The sequence below is a fragment of the Salvelinus namaycush genome, chromosome 2 (genome assembly GCF_016432855.1).
Source record: "Salvelinus namaycush isolate Seneca chromosome 2, SaNama_1.0, whole genome shotgun sequence".
Classification (NCBI taxonomy): domain Eukaryota; kingdom Metazoa; phylum Chordata; class Actinopteri; order Salmoniformes; family Salmonidae; genus Salvelinus; species Salvelinus namaycush.
In genome coordinates, this window is record NC_052308.1 from 54,423,808 (window position 1) to 54,439,454 (window position 15,647).

General features: G+C 45.1%; 1 protein-coding gene across 1 annotated transcript in view; it reads left to right on the plus strand.

Moving 5' to 3' along the window:
- Positions 1-15,647, plus strand: part of LOC120022190 (receptor-type tyrosine-protein phosphatase T-like) — a 356,205-nt gene that overhangs the window by 88,978 nt on the left and 251,580 nt on the right. The window contains exon 8 of the mRNA XM_038966074.1: positions 14,755-15,048. Coding sequence (XP_038822002.1) covers positions 14,755-15,048 — 294 coding nt within the window. The remainder of the gene's footprint in view (positions 1-14,754; positions 15,049-15,647) is intronic.

Sequence of the window (15,647 nt, forward strand, 5' to 3'; positions counted from 1 at the left end):
GACGCACTGGAGACCAGACGCGTTGAGCCGGCTTCATGACACCTGGCTCAATGCCCAATCTAGCCCTACCAGTGCGGGGAGGTAGAATAACCCGCACCGGGCTATGAACACGTACAGGAGACACCGTGCGCTCTACTGTGTAACACGGTGTTCGCCCGTACTCCCGCTCTCCACGGTTAGCCTGGGAAGTGGGCGCAGGTCTCCTACCTGCCCTCGGCCCACTACCTCTTAGCCCCCCCCCAGGAATTTTTTGGGGCTGACTCACAGGCTTCCTACCGCGTCGTCGTGCTGCCTCCATTCGCCGGTATCCCTCACACTGCGCCAGAGAATCCCAGGCTGGCTCCGGCACTCGCCCTGGGTCGATCGCCCACCTGTCGATCTCCTCCCACGTAGTGTAGTCCATATTACGCTCCCATTTCCATTCCTCCTTGCGCTGCTCCTGTTGCCGCTTGTCACGCTGCTTGATCCCGCATTGGTGGGGAATTCTGTCACGATCGTCAAAGGGACTGAGAGAGGACCAAGGCGCAGCGCATGGAAAGTACATCTTCTTTTTTTATTTAAAGAAGGAAAAAACAAAACAAACCAACAAAACAGACGACCGTGAAGCTATACAAACATTAGTGCTGACACAAAACACTTCGACATAGACAATTCCCCACAAACAGCTAAAGCCTATGGTTGCCTTAAATATGGCTCCCAATCAGAGACAACAATAACCAGCTGTCTCTAATTGAGACCCAATTCAGGCAACCATAGACTTTCCTAGATACCTACACTCAACAGCTAGACTTCTATACTAAACATAAACCCAACTACTCTAATAAACCCCCTAAACCTTACAACCACCCTAGACACTACAAAAACACATACATTCCCCATGTCACACCCTGACCTAACCAAAATAATTAAGAAAACAAAGAATACTAAGGCCAGGGCGTGACACATACTTTACGATGATATTGTCACGTATCAAATAAAATCAAAGCCGGAGATATTAGTCGTCCATAACGACAGCTGTACAGAAGGCAAAACCAGGTCCCTTCACGCGCTCTCCAGAAAACAGGAAACTGGTGACACGTCATGCCGAGAGCTTTTATTCGACTCCAGATCAAGTTATTCACTCCATTTCTTCTCTCACTGCCTGTCGACATCTAGTGGAAGACGTATGAAGTGCATCTATACTAATAAATATCAAGGACATTAATAGGCAGGCCCTAGAACAGAGCATCGATTTCAGATTTTCCACTTCCTGTCAGGAAGTTTGCTGCAAAAGGAGTTCTGTTTTACTCACAGATATAATTCAAACGGTTTTAGAAAGTGAGAGAGTGTTTTCTAGAGAGTGTTTTCTATCCAATAGTAATAATAATATGCATATTGTACGAGCAAGAATTGAGTACGAGGCCATTTAAATTGGGCACGATTTTCCCCCAAAGTGAAAACAGCGCCCTCTGTCCTCAACAGGTTAACCTCTACATCACCCGAGGAACAGAGTAGGATGAGGGTACGGCTAAAGGCTATCAAAACTGGTCGTCTAGTGCGTTGGGGGTAGAGAATAGAAGGAGCAGATTTCTGGACGTGGTAGAATAGATTCAAGGCATAATGTACAGACTGGAGTAGGGTACGGGTACAGTGGAGGTAAACCTACGCATTGAGTGAGGATAAGAGAGGTTGCATCTCTGGAGACACTAGTTATGCTAGGTGAGGTCACCGAATGTGTGGGAGGTGGGACAAAAGAGGTATCTGAGGCATTTTGAGTGGGGCTAGGGGCTCCGCAGTAAAATAAAACCATGATAACTACCCTAAACAACAGTATACAAGGCATATTGACATTAGAGAGAGACACAAAGCGAGGCATAAAGCAATCACAGGTATTGATTGGGAGAGCTAGCTAAGACAACAACGGGTAAGACAACAACAGCTAATCAGCTAAGACAACAACAACAGGTAAAATGGCGATGAATGGGCAGAGAGGGTCAGTTAACTACACACAGGGCCTGAGTTTGAGGCTTATATAACTAAACGTAACATGTCATACTAATATGAGTATCCCATATTGACTTTTACTATGTTAGGTCTAGTCTATGACACCAGGCTACCCTCTCTCATTTCCCCTCTTTCTTCCTCTTTCTTGCCTTGTCTCCTCTCATCCTTTATCACTTTCTTCTCTGTTTCTTACTGTCTCTCTCCTTTCTTCCTCACCCTTCTCTTTCTCCACTTTCACTCCCCCGACTAAGTTCACACCTCAAATGGTGTTGCATACTAAAGAAGATATACAATGACAGTTATCTATCTTTCCTTTGCCCCTTTACTTTCTGGTGGTAGCACACTGGATGGAGTGAAGCTATTGTGGACTGTACAGCCCCCATCTGCAGAGAAGTGATGGTCGAGATCTTTAGTATGTGATATGTGTAGTAGTGTGTCAAGACCATACGACATCATCACCTTTCAGTACTCCAACATACTCCTCTTGTACTTTAGAGACAGCGCTGATGCTGCATTCCGTAGTACCTGTAGGTATTTGTTAGAGCGATATACACATTTCCATTTCCAAGTATACTTCCAAGTATACCAATTTCCAAGTATATGTCCCCGATCTAAATCTTTATGATTCATATTTTAGCTTTGTTTTAACTTCCTCAGTTGTAAGAGAAAGTTACAGAGATGATAGTCTATTGAAACCATTTAACTTGAGGAAGAGCTTGTCTTTTCCCTCATTCTTTCCAGCTAAATGTTGATGTGACTATAAGTGGTTTGCATAGCGCCTTTCCACAAGCCATTTGAAGTTGCTTTAGTTGACTTGCAGCAAGCTGTATGGCATGAACCAAATTCCATTTGACTGCTGCTTGATGGGCACTCATTTAGCTGACAGTAAGAAGCTCAGTAGACTCTCTCCTCTCTCTCTCTCTCTCTCTATCTCTCTCTCTCTCTCTCTCTCTCTCTCTATCTCTCTCTCTCACCCCCCTCTCTCTTGCTGTCTCTCACTCCCCCCTCTCACACACCCGCATCTCTCTCTCTCACCCCCCTCTCTCTTGCTGTCTCTCACTCCCCCCCTCTCTCACACCCCCATCTCTCTCTCTCTCTTTCAATTCAATTTCAATTTAATTTACATTTTAGGGCTTTGTTGGCATGGGAAACATATGTTTACATTGCCAAAGCAAGTGAAGTAGATAATAAACAAAAGTGAAATAAACAATAAAAATGAACAGTAAACATTACTCACAGAAGTTCCAAAATGATCAAATGTCATATTATGTATATATACAGTGTTGTAACGATGTGCAAATAGTTAAGTACAAAAGGGAAAATAAAATGTAAATATGAGTTGTATTTACAATGGTGTTTGTTCTTCACTGGTTGCCCTTTTATAGTGGCAACAGGTCACACATCTTGCTGCTGTGATGGTACACTGTGGTATTTCACCCAGTAGGTATGGGAGTATATCAAAATTGGGTTTGTTTTCGATTTCTTTGTGGATCTGTGTAATCTAAAGGAAATATGTGTCTCTAATATGGTCATACATTTGGCAGGAGGTTAGGAAGTGAAGTGCAGCTTAGTTTCCACCTCATTTTGTGGGCAGTGTGCACATAGCCTGTCTTTTCTTGAGAGCCAGGTCTGCCTACGGCGTATTTTATCAATAGTAAGGCTACTATGCTCACTGAGTCTGTACATAGTCAAAGCTTTCCTTAACTTTGGGTCAGTCACAGTGGTCGGGTATTCTCTGTCTATGGCCAAATAGCATTCTAGTTTGCTCTGTTTATTTGTTAATTCTTTCCAATGTGTCAAGTAATTAACTTTTTGTTTTCTCATGATTTGGTTGGGTCTAATTGTGTTGCTGTCCTGTGGGGTCTGTTTGTGTTTGTGAACAGAGCCCCGGAACCAGCTTGCTTAGGGGACTTTTCTCCAGGTTCATCTCTCTATAGGTGATGGCTTTGTTATGGAAGTTTTGGGAATCGCTTCCTTTTAGGTGGTTGTTGAATTTAACGTCTCTTTCCTGGATTTTGATCATTAGCGGGTATCGGCCTAATTCTGCTCTGCATGGATTGTTTGGTGTTTTACGTTGTACACTGAGGATATTTTTGCAGAATTCTGCATGCAGTCTCTCAATTTGGTGTTTGTCCCATTTTGTGAATTCTTGTTTGGTGAGCGGACCCTAGATCTCACAACCATAAAGGGCAATGGGTTCTATAACTGATTCAATTATTTTTAGCCAGATCCTAATTGATATGTCCCATTTTATGTTCCTTTTAATGGCATAGAAGGCTCTTCTTGCCTCTCTGCTCATTCACAGCTTTGTGGAAGTTGCCTGTGGCGCTGATGTTGAGGCTGAGGTTAGTATAGTTTTCTTTGTGCTCTAGGGTAACAGTGTCTATATGGAATTTGCAATTGTAGTCCTGGCAACTGGACCTGTTTTGGAACACCATTATTTTTGTCTTACTGAAATTTACTGTCAGGGCACAGGTCTAACAGAATCGGTGCAAATGATCTAGATGCTGCTGTAGGCCCTCCTTGGTTGGGGACAGAAGCACCAGATCATCAGCAAAGCAGACATTTGACTTCAGTTTCGAGTAGGGTGAGGCCGGGTGCTGCAAACTGTTCTAGTGCCCTCACCAATTCGTTGATATATATGTTGAAGAGGGCGGGGCTAAAGCTGCATCCCTGTCTCACACCATGGCCCTGTGGAAAGAAATGTGTGTTTTTTGCTCATTTTAACCGCACACTTGTTGTTTGTGTACATGGATTTTATAATGTTGTTTGTTTTCCCCCCAACACCACTTTCCATCAATTTGTATAGCAGACCCTCATGCCAAATTGAGTCAAACTTTTGTTTTAAATTAACTAAGCATGAGAAGACTTAGCCTTTGTTTTTGTTTGTTTGTTTGTCAATTAGGGTGTGCAGGGTGAATACGTGGTCTGTCGTACAAAAATTTGGTAAAAAGCCAATTTTAAATTTTCTCAGTACAATGTTTTCACTGAGGAAATGTGGGAGTCTGCAATTGATGATAATGCAGAGGATTTAACCTAGGTTGCTGTTGATGCATATCCCACGGTAGTTATTGGGGTTAAATTTGTTTACACATTTGTGGATTGGGGTGATCAGTCCTTGGTTACAAATATTGGGGAAGATGCCAGAGCTAAGGAGGATGTTTAAGTATAGCCAATTGGAATTTGTGGTCTGTATATTTTATCATTTAATTTATCTGTTTCACTCCCCTCCTCTCTCTCTCTCTCTCTCTCTCTCTCTCTCTCTCTCTCTCTCATTCCCCCCTTTCTCTCTCTCTCTCTCTCTCTCTCTCTCTCTCTCTCTCTCTCTCTCTCTCTCTCTCTCTCTCTCTCTCTCTCTCTCTCTCTCTCATTCCCCCCTTTCTCTCTCTCTCTCTCTCTCTCTCTCTCTCTCTCTCTCTCTCTCTCTCTCTCTCTCTCTCTCTCTCTCTCATTCCCCCCTTTCTCTCTCTCTCTCTCTCTCTCTCTCTCTCTCTCTCTCTCTCTCTCTCTCTCTCTCTCTCTCTCTCTCTCTCCCTCTCTGTCTCCCTCTGTCTCTTTCTCTCACTCCCCCTTTCTCTCACTCCCCTCTCTCTCTCACCTGTTCTCTCTTTCTCTCTCACCTGCTCTCTCTCGCCTGCTCTCTCTCTCACTCTCTCTCGCCTCCCCTCTCCCACTCTCTCTCGCCTGCTCTCTCTCACTCTGCTCTCTCTCACTCTCTCGCCTGCTCTCTTTCTCTCTCCTGCACTCTCTCTCACCTGCGGGCTCTCTCTCTCTTGCCTGCTCTCTCTCTCTCTACTCCCTCTCTCTTTCTCTCTCTCTACCCCCTCTCTCGTTCTCTCTCTCTCTACCCCCTCTCTCGTTCTCTCTCTCTCTCTACCCCCTCTCTCTTTCTATTTCTCTGTATCTCTCTCTCTTTCTCCCTGGCTCAGAAGTAGGTGACAAACAGTCACACAATCAAATTCCTCCCTTGGTCCATGCCCATATGATATAGCACTCATACCTCCCTTTGAGTCCACCATAGCTTATCTAGTGCAGCCGGATGATCAGTCTGGCCCCTCGGTGTGAGTATATGGGGGCCCCTACAGAGAAGCAGAGGGACACTGGAGGTGGGGCCCGCGGTGGGCATCCACTATAACAGTGATAGTGGGGGGAGGGCTAGGGAAGCAGGAGAGAGAGGGGGAAGCTGTCATGGTATGATGGCGAAATGGGGAGGCCTACGTTATCTCCAAGGAGACAGCCCAGGAAGACAGCATTACCAGAGGATTTGGGGCTGTGCTGTGGCGCGCTGAGGCAGGAAGCAGCCTGTGAAGAGGCTGAGTTACAGAGATGGATTAGAGAGCCATACTACTTCAGAGGAGATAAGCAGCCAGCCCCAGAGTTAGCACTTCAAACAGTTATTTGCCAGTTTATTTATCTGTGTGTGTGTGTGTGTGTGTGTGTGTGTGTGTGTGTGTGTGTGTGTGTGTGTGTGTGTGTGTGTGTGTGTGTGTGTGTGTGTGTGTGTGTGTGTGTGTGGTGGGTGGGGGAGGTTGTGTTTGTGTCTTGGTTTGTGCGTGTGTGTGGTAGGGGGGTGGGGGTTGGGTGTGTGTGTTGGGGGAGGTTGTGTGTGTGTGGTGGGGAGGTTGGGTGTGTGTGTTGGGGGAGGTTGGGTGTGTGTGTGGGGGGAGGTTGTGTGTGTGTGGTGGGGAGGTTGTGTGCGTGTGGTGGGGGAGGTTGTGTGTGTGTGTGTGTGTCTTGGTTTGGTGTGTGTGGGCGGTTGTGTGCATGTGGTGGGGGATGGGGGAGGTTGTGTGTGTGTGTGTGTGTGTGTGTGTGTGTGTGTGTGTGTGTGTGTGTGTGTGTGTGTGTGTGTGTGTGTGTGTGTGTGTGTGTGTGTGTGTGTGTGTGTGTGTGTGTGTGTGTGTGTGTGTGTGCACGCTTATTTATTTCCTATAGTCTTTTTCCCCTCCAGCAGTACCGACCAAACAGTAACTACTTCAAAACAGCTGATATACAGTGGTTGCTCCACTAAAAGTAATTTGTGGTTTAGTACGATACCCTGCGTCACCACTTCATTGCTCCAGACCAGTGTATAACAGTTATGTTATACAGCGCCTGGGTGGCGCAACGGTTTAAGACACTGCATGCTGTGTTGCTACAGATGCTGGTTCAATACCAGTGCTGGCCTTGACTGGGAGACCCATGAGATAAGTGTAGTTTTTTGGTTTCTCTCCCTCTAAAAACAGAAATAAATCATTGTCAATAACGAAGTGGCTTTATTTACAAATTAGTAACAATGTCTCACCCCATGTTCAAGAATGGCCTTTTTCTCACTCATTTTACGCTATTTGAAAACGAAATCATCTCCAAAATGTAATTTTTTAAACAAAGCGATTTATTATTATTACTTTAGAATTATATAAAAGCCTGTTTGATATTTTCACAGATATATTATTAACCCTGTTATTAGCAGGACAATATATATTGGTCATATTGGTAATGGCTCCCGAGTGGCGCGCAGTTCTCCAGCTGTATCTACTGAAACAGTGGTGGGCGCGCGAGGTTCAAGGCACGAGGGCAGGGGGCACGGGATGGGCCGCAGAGCTGCGCACAGAAGACCGACCTAGCCCATGGGGAAGGGGGGGGGACCTGCCACACTGGCAACATTTTAAGGGGCACTACATTAATAATGTAGCTGACGAGGGAAATGTTCCCGCTTTTCTGTTTTTAGTGCCAGTCTGCCCGTTCAATCTAAAACAATGTAACTAATAATGGCATCTTTATGCTTTCGTTAATAAAATAATGATAAAAATACTCTTTCAAAATGCTGATGTTTATTTAGTTATGGATCCATAATGAATTACTGTGGGGATAAATATCACTGAATTACAGAAATATCCTCCAAATTTTGGCGGAGAGTCACGTCATATTTTTCGATATACTGTAGGCCTACTGTAGGCGACTCGAGTCTCACTAGCGTTGAGTAATGTGCTGTTAAAAGTGGTGTAGGTCTCATTTAAAGATCATATTGAAGTTAGAAGCAATAGGATTTGAAGCAATAACCTACAACTATTTTAGCACGGTTTCGCACTGCTCTGAGACAAGTATGGTCTTGATAAATTAATGAGATTTTTATTTTCACTGAATCTCCGTTTGGGTATTGGTTAGACTACAATTAGAAAATTAGGGTGTAGAAATGTTATGCTCTTAGTGTAACCTTTATTTAACTCGGCAAGTCATTTAAGAACAAATTCTTATTTACAAGGTCAGCCTACTCCTTCCTCCCCGCCAGGGAATTGAACCCCGGTTTCCTGCGTGGCCGCACGACACAGGGATTCTTTAGCTAAATAGCCCAGTACTGTAGCCTACTCCCGACCGTCACGTTGTACAGCGCAAAAACCCAGAGGGTACGTCTCGCTTCTTTTTCTTCTGGGATCAGAGAGTGACTGTATGTGGATGTGTCATAAATTGAACAGAAATGGGTTTGGAGTGTGTCTGTGTGTGTCTGCGCACGCGTGTGTGTTTTTGGAGTTGGAATTGCAGGCCCAGGTGTCAACAGCGCTGTGTTTCCTTTGAGCAGTGGGGATCGAGGTTTCATTACTATGGCTCCTGCGGGGGAGACATCTCCCCCTGGAATACGTATTTCATTGGCTCTCTACCTGGGCCTCACTCCTTTTGCGTGCAAGTAAATGCATACTCAGTCACTCACTCACTCACTCACTCACTCACTCACTCACTCACTCACTCACTCACTCACTCACTCACTCACTCACTCACTCACTCACTCACTCACTCACTCTCTCTCTCTCTCTCTCACTCACACTGACTATATCATTGTATATCCTCACTCAGATATATTTTCCATCCTGGCCTTTGTGTTGCCTTGCCTTTTGATTGAAGCATTCTTTGTGGGCATGCACTGGAAAGTAACATCACAGGCACAGGCAACAAAGAAAGAGAATACATTAGCCGAGGGGAGCTATATATACAATACAATGTGGTCCCCCAAATACATATCCAATCACCCTAGAATGGAGATAAGACTCCATGTGTCTTCCACATAGGTCAAATTGTGGCACTACTGATATAAAATGTATAAATAAAATATATTTAATACAGTCAAAGCAATGCTAGGAAAAGATGGGCCTCGAGGTATACTGTGATACCAGGGCAAAACATGCAGATACTAGAGAGATATTACGATTCGTAATGGCGTGTTGTTACACAACCTTAAATGACTCCTGCTCAGATCCTCAAGATGTTATCAGCTCTCAATAAAGGTGGAGGGAGCCGGTCCCTGAAAAAATCATGAAATAAATTGATTTAATCAGCAGAACGCTCCGAAGCCCCACTCCTGAGTGGCGTGGCGTGGCGTTCCCTTCAGTGCACTGCACATGAAAGCATTTGGGGCTATCGGTGTGCCTCTGCTGAATTCAGGGAGCTGAGAAATAGGTTTGTGCTGATAATGATGCTGGGACCTAGGAGGCTGGTAGTTTGAGCTAATGACGTTTCAGCGCGCATCTCCTCACTTTTCTCCATCACTCCCTCCTTCTCTCTCTCTCTCTCTCTTTTTTTTGCAAGTGCAAGGTAAAAACAGATTTAGGAAATGGATGTCTCACAGCAACAAATTCCCATTTTCCGTTATACTTTTTCCTCCCCATTTCCAGCTATCTTCCCTCCTGTGCCCACACCAGGGCCTGATCTGATACCGTGTGATTGTCCCCTGATTTAAAAACTCCCCACGGAGTGCCAGGTGATAAAGACTAGGGGAAATTACAGGGCCCTGGTCTCGCCCTGCATGCGCCAAAGCACGCACTGATAGCCACGGTGTGGCTAGCTCACACTACAAAACTATCAACACCCGGAAATGGCAGTGAACCCCATTTAGCGGAGTGCCTACGATAAGGGCATTTGGCCTGATAGCATGCAACACCTGACTTGTTGCTTTGATAGACTACAACAGTCACACGGCCGTTTCGTCTCTCTGTCTTCCTCCCACTCTCCACATGTTTTGTTATTTCAAAGGGGAAACACTGCTTTCAAGTGTTCCTCTTACTCTATATCCTGAGGATTTTCCTTTTTAGGAATAAAAAGCTTCCTTGAGTTCAAGATGGCATCTTTTGTCATCTGCATCTTTTCTTTCTTTTGGTGAGATTGGTGAAGTTGTTGTAAATCCAGGTCATGTCTCTGTGCCCTACACATTCTTGTGCCTGTTGTTACAGGACATATCACATGGAGATGCAGAGATACAGTTGGGTCCTGGATGCACAGTAGCACGGGTAATGTTTGGGGTAAAGTGAGCATGCAGAATACCATTACACCTTCCAGACTTCAGACAATGAGCCCCAATATTCTAATTTAAGCTTTTTGATCAAATTACTTTTTTGATCAAACCCTCACTCACCTCATACAACTCTGATATGCCCAAATCAACCTACAAAATGAATAAAAACACAAGGCCAGGTACAAGACCAGATACAAGAGCACTGATATCTAAATTGTTGTCTAGATTGTGGTCGCTCCCTCCCCCAAGAGGCAGCATTTGCGTCCTAATTGGCAACCTTTTTTCTACAAAGTGCACTACTTTTGACCAGAGCCCTATAGGCTATTTAGGGTGCCAATAGGATGCCTTTTGGGATGCTTTTTAGTTGATTAACCATTTTAAAACAATCACACAAACTTGAAAAAGACATGCATGCACAGTGCATTCAGAAAGTATTCAGACCCCTTGACTTTTCCCACATTTTGTTGCGTTACAGCCTTATGCTAAAATATATTAAATATTTTTTTCCCCTCATCAATCTATAAACAATACCCCATATGTTTTGCAAATATACATTTAATAAAAGTCAATACAACATTTACATAAGTATTCATACCCTTCACTTTCTTGAAGCACCTTTGGCAGCGGTTACAGCCTCGAGTCTTCTTGGCTTGCCACACCTGTACTTGGAGAGTTTCTCCCATTCTTCTCTGCAGATCCTCTCAAGCACTGTAAGGTTGGATGGGGAGTGTTACTGCACAGTTATTTTCAGGTCTCTAAAGAGATGCGTGATCGGGTTCGTCCGAAGCCAATCCTGCGTTGTCTTGACTCTGTCCTTAGGGTCATTGTCCATTGTCCGAAGGTGAACCTTCGCCCCCAGTCTGAAGCCCTGAGTGCTCTGGAGGTGGTTTTCCTCAAGGATCTCTCTGTACTTTGCTCCATTCTTCTTTCCCTTGATCCTGACTAGTCTCCCAGTCCCTGCAGCTGAAAAACATCCCCACAGCATGATGCTGCTGCCACCAACATGCTTCACTGTAGGGATGATTCCAGGTTTCCTCCAGATGTGACGCTTGGCATTCAGGCCAAAGAATTCAATCTTGGTTCCATCAGACCAGAGAATCTTGTTTCTCATTATCTGAGAGTCCTTTAGTTGCCTTTTGGCAAACTCCAAGAGGGCTGTCATGTGCGTTTTACTGAGCAGTGGCTTCCGTCTGGCCACTCTACCATAAAGGCCTCATTGGTGGAGTGCTGCAGAGATGGTTATCCTTCTGGAAGATTCTCCCATCTGTAGCTCTGTAGTTCTGTCAGACTGACTATCGGGTTCTTGGCCACCTCCCTGACCAAGGCCCTTCTCCCCCGATTCCTCAGTTTGGCAAGGCGGCCAGCTCTAGGAAGAGTCTTGGTGGTTCCAAACTTCTACTTAAGAATGATGGAGGCCACTGTTTTCTTGGGGACCTTCAATGCTGCAGAAATATTTTGATACCCTTCCCCAGATCTGTGCCTCGACACGATCCTGTCTCGGAGCTCTACGGACAATTCCTTCAACCTCTTGGCTTGGTTTTTGCTCTGACATGCACTGTCAATTTTGGGACCTTATATAGACAGGTATGTGCCTTTCCAAATCATGTCCAATCAATTGAATTTACCACATGTGGACTCCAATCAAGTCGTAGAAACATCTCAAGGATGATCAATGGAAACAGGATGCACCCGAGCTCAATTTCGAGTGTCATAGCAAAGGGTCTGAATACCTTACGTAACTGGGGTATTTCTGTTTTTTATTTTTAATAAATGTGCAAAAATGTCTAAAAACCTGGTTTTGCTTTATTATTATGGGGTATTGTGTTCAGATTGGTGATATGTTTGATTTGTTTCATCCATTTTAGAATAAGGTTGTACCATAACATTTTGAAAAATGGAATGGGTCTGAATTCTTTCTGAATGCACTGTACATGAATAAAATCATAGAGGATAACGCACAATAAAGTCTGGGACTTATTTCCATTTTGGCAGCCAGCATCTGCTTTAGGGTCCACTGCTGGTGCTGATGATGGTGGTGGTAATGGTAGTCCCAGGCCTCCTGTGTGTATGACTCGGAGGGACGGCAGCTGTCGAGAATAGGGGCAATTATTCACTCATCGCCTTGCAGTACAAGGCCCAGAGACCGCCGTCACTGATTAGTAATCAGATGGAAGGATGGAAGCGCGTCGAACAGAGAGGGTGTGTGTGTTGGATAGAGATTGTTTGTGTGTGTGTGATAGAGAATTTACTGTATGTGTGTGTGTGTTGGTTTCTGTGTGTGTGATGAAGTGAGTAAGTTTATGGATGTGATTTTTGTGAGTAAGATTGTGTGTGCTCTCACAGACCCAATCCCCTCTATGAGATCATTGCTCCCAGGTTGTGTGTCTCTGGGTGGTAGATGGTTCTTTCGTCTTTGCATGAGCGGATGAGAGAGTGAGACGGGGTGGGGGGGTGAGTGATTGAGTGCTCTCGGCTTTCTTCCTGTGGAGATACATGAGGCAAGCTTCTAAATATGAATGCATTTAAAACACAGCGAGGGGGGAAAAAGGGCAAAGCCAGGCTTTTGATTTTAGCTTTTGTCATGTTTTTTATTTGTTCACTGACACTTAAAGCCTGGGTTATTTCGACTTTGGCTAAATCACACCATGATACTATATCAATAGAATTTACATGTTTCTAAGTGGGAGTTTTTGCCTTTTACTCATGTACCTATCCGTCTACTTTTATTTCAACAGATACGTTCACATGCACAATCAAAGCATAACGACATAACGTGTGCCATATTTGCTCTTATTTGCTCTTGTAAACGTTGCCTCACCCGTTCCCTGTTCACTCTCCCATTCGTAATGATGGCTTACCTGGATGGCACATTTTCCTCAGAAATCACTCAGTCTCGAACATATGTGCTTCTCTGGTGGGCCATGCCGCGGCGGTGTTCAAATATCCCCAGCCAATGAGAAGTGGCGTTGAGAAGACTGCTGATAGGTTGCGCTGACACGGGTCTATGCTCGTACCAAATGATATGAAGTATTGCACGTTTATTAATGGAACGGGGGGAAAGCAATGCTTTATAATCATTTTGCACCTTCCGGAGACACCACTTCCCCGAGATGAAGAGGAGTCCGATGATAGATGAAGCATTTACTCTCAAGAATGCAAGCACAATGCATATTGTAATGTGCCTCCGAAAAAGTTTGAGAGACGCTGCTCTTAAAACCAGACTTTGCTTTAGAGTGTGGACCATTATTCTTCCATAACTCACTGGCAAACATTAACAAAATACTTTTCCCTAACAGGTCGTGATTGATTACAACAGCAGATTTAAACCGCATGATGATAGCATTATTGTTAGGACGTTTGAACGCTCTCTGTCACCCTACGTAAGAGGGGGTATTAACGTTCGTTGATCATTATAACGAGGGCCCAGAGGGTCACATAGTCAGGGAAAAACACCTAACCCAAGTTCTTAACCTCTATGTGGACTTTCTTAACCTTCACTTCTACAGTGTCTATATTAGGACAGCCTTAGGCAACTCTGAGGGTGTCCTTATATGGACACTGTACATTTCAAATCAAGTATTACCTAATTCATCTTTAATTCATCTTTAGAGTAAACTCTCCCTGAGTATCACCTCAAGACAGCTGCAGCTTCTTCAGTCTCCGGCTCCAGTTTACACTCTCTCCAACCACAGAGGAGCTAAATGTGGCCTGGTAATCTGGCTTAGTTGATTACATGGGAACACACACTGAGCAACACCCTCTAATAGGGGACTGGGTCTGCCACTGCTACGCATGGCTGGGTACCTTCATGGGCGGTCTCCCATGCTTAGATGAGGATTATTACCCACTCCTCTGCTTTACTCCTCTCTCTCTCCTTCTCTGTTTCCCTCTCTGTCTTTCTGTTTCTGTATGTATGTCTGTCTCTCTCTCTCTCCTTCTCTGTTTCCCTCTCTGTTTATCTCTCTCTCTTTCACTGTCTAGCTCTCTCTCCTTTCTTTTCCCCCCCTGTCGAGAGGAGGGAAAGAGAGATACGGAACCGGTCAATGCACTGGAAGCCCATGCCGTCTCCTGTGGATAGTGTCACAGGGCATCAGGGCTGCGCTGGTTGAGTGGAGAGCAGGGTAGCACGCAGAAAAGGATATAGGAAAGGGTGAGGCACTTAACCTCATTGGATGTGATGCTCCCGCAGGCAATTAGTTTAGTTGGGTTACGATTTAGCTCTGGCAGAAGGGTGGGTCCCACTCAAGTCTGCCTGGTTTTAATTTAATTTTGTGAAAAAGTGTTTGATATTAACCAGTTTAAATGTTCCATGGCATTCCTTCATAACTGAACAAATAATGCTGCCAATTCATTCATCCTATCCCAAGGGTTTCCAAACTTTTCCCGCACACAATCCAGTGACCTTAACCATGTAACCACATCAGTTTGGAAATCACTGACCTAGGCCTATATTCTAATGTCCATGGTCTTCTCCCTCTCTCTCTCTCTCTCTCTCTCTGCCCCCTCAGCTCCCCCCACACCTATAGCCCCTCCGGAGCTCCTGGCGGTGGGTGCTACCTACCTGTGGATCAAGCCCAACGCCAATTCTATCATCGGGGACGGCCCCATCATGCTGAAGGAGGTGGAGTACCGCACCACCACAGGCAACTGGGCTGAGACCCACATCGTGGACGCCCCCACCTACAAGCTTTGGCATTTGGACCCCGATGTGGAGTACGAGATCAAGGTTCTGCTGACCCGGCCCGGCGAGGGGGGCACAGGACCTCCAGGACCCCCGCTCATCACCCGGACCAAGTGTGCTGGTGAGTGGAACAATGTGGTTTCTGTGTCTGTACTGTGTATCTGTTGTTGTTCTATTGTGTTGATGTGCTTATTTGGGTCCCCATTTGGGTCCACATTAGCTGACGCCTTAGCGACTGCTACCGTAGTCTTCCTGGGTTCCTTTCGAACTAGCGAAGAATGAAGAGCTATACTCCTAGTTCAAGGATAGTGTGTGGGTTTTTACTGCTAATCTGTCAATGCTGTACATTGGGTTCCTTTTTGACTCTTTGATGATGGCACCTACTTTACATTCCCATTATCTATGTGTAGGTTATCGAATCCATCAAATTGCCACCACAAAATGCGGAAAACGAGAACCAAATGGATTTTCCCTTGCGACCGTCAATGAGTTCACTGTGTATCACCTGCCTCCATAAGGCCCACCATCTTCTTTCGCCCAGTCGGCTTCAGAAGGTCACACTTCCTGATTCTCCCAGTCTCTCCGTTTGCATCCCAAATGGTACCCTATTCCCTATATAGTGCACTAATTTTGACCAGGGCCCATAAGGGTCTAGTTAAAAGTAGTGCACTATGTATGGCAGGGCTCTCCAAAACCGTCCTGTGGGTTTTAACTCCAACC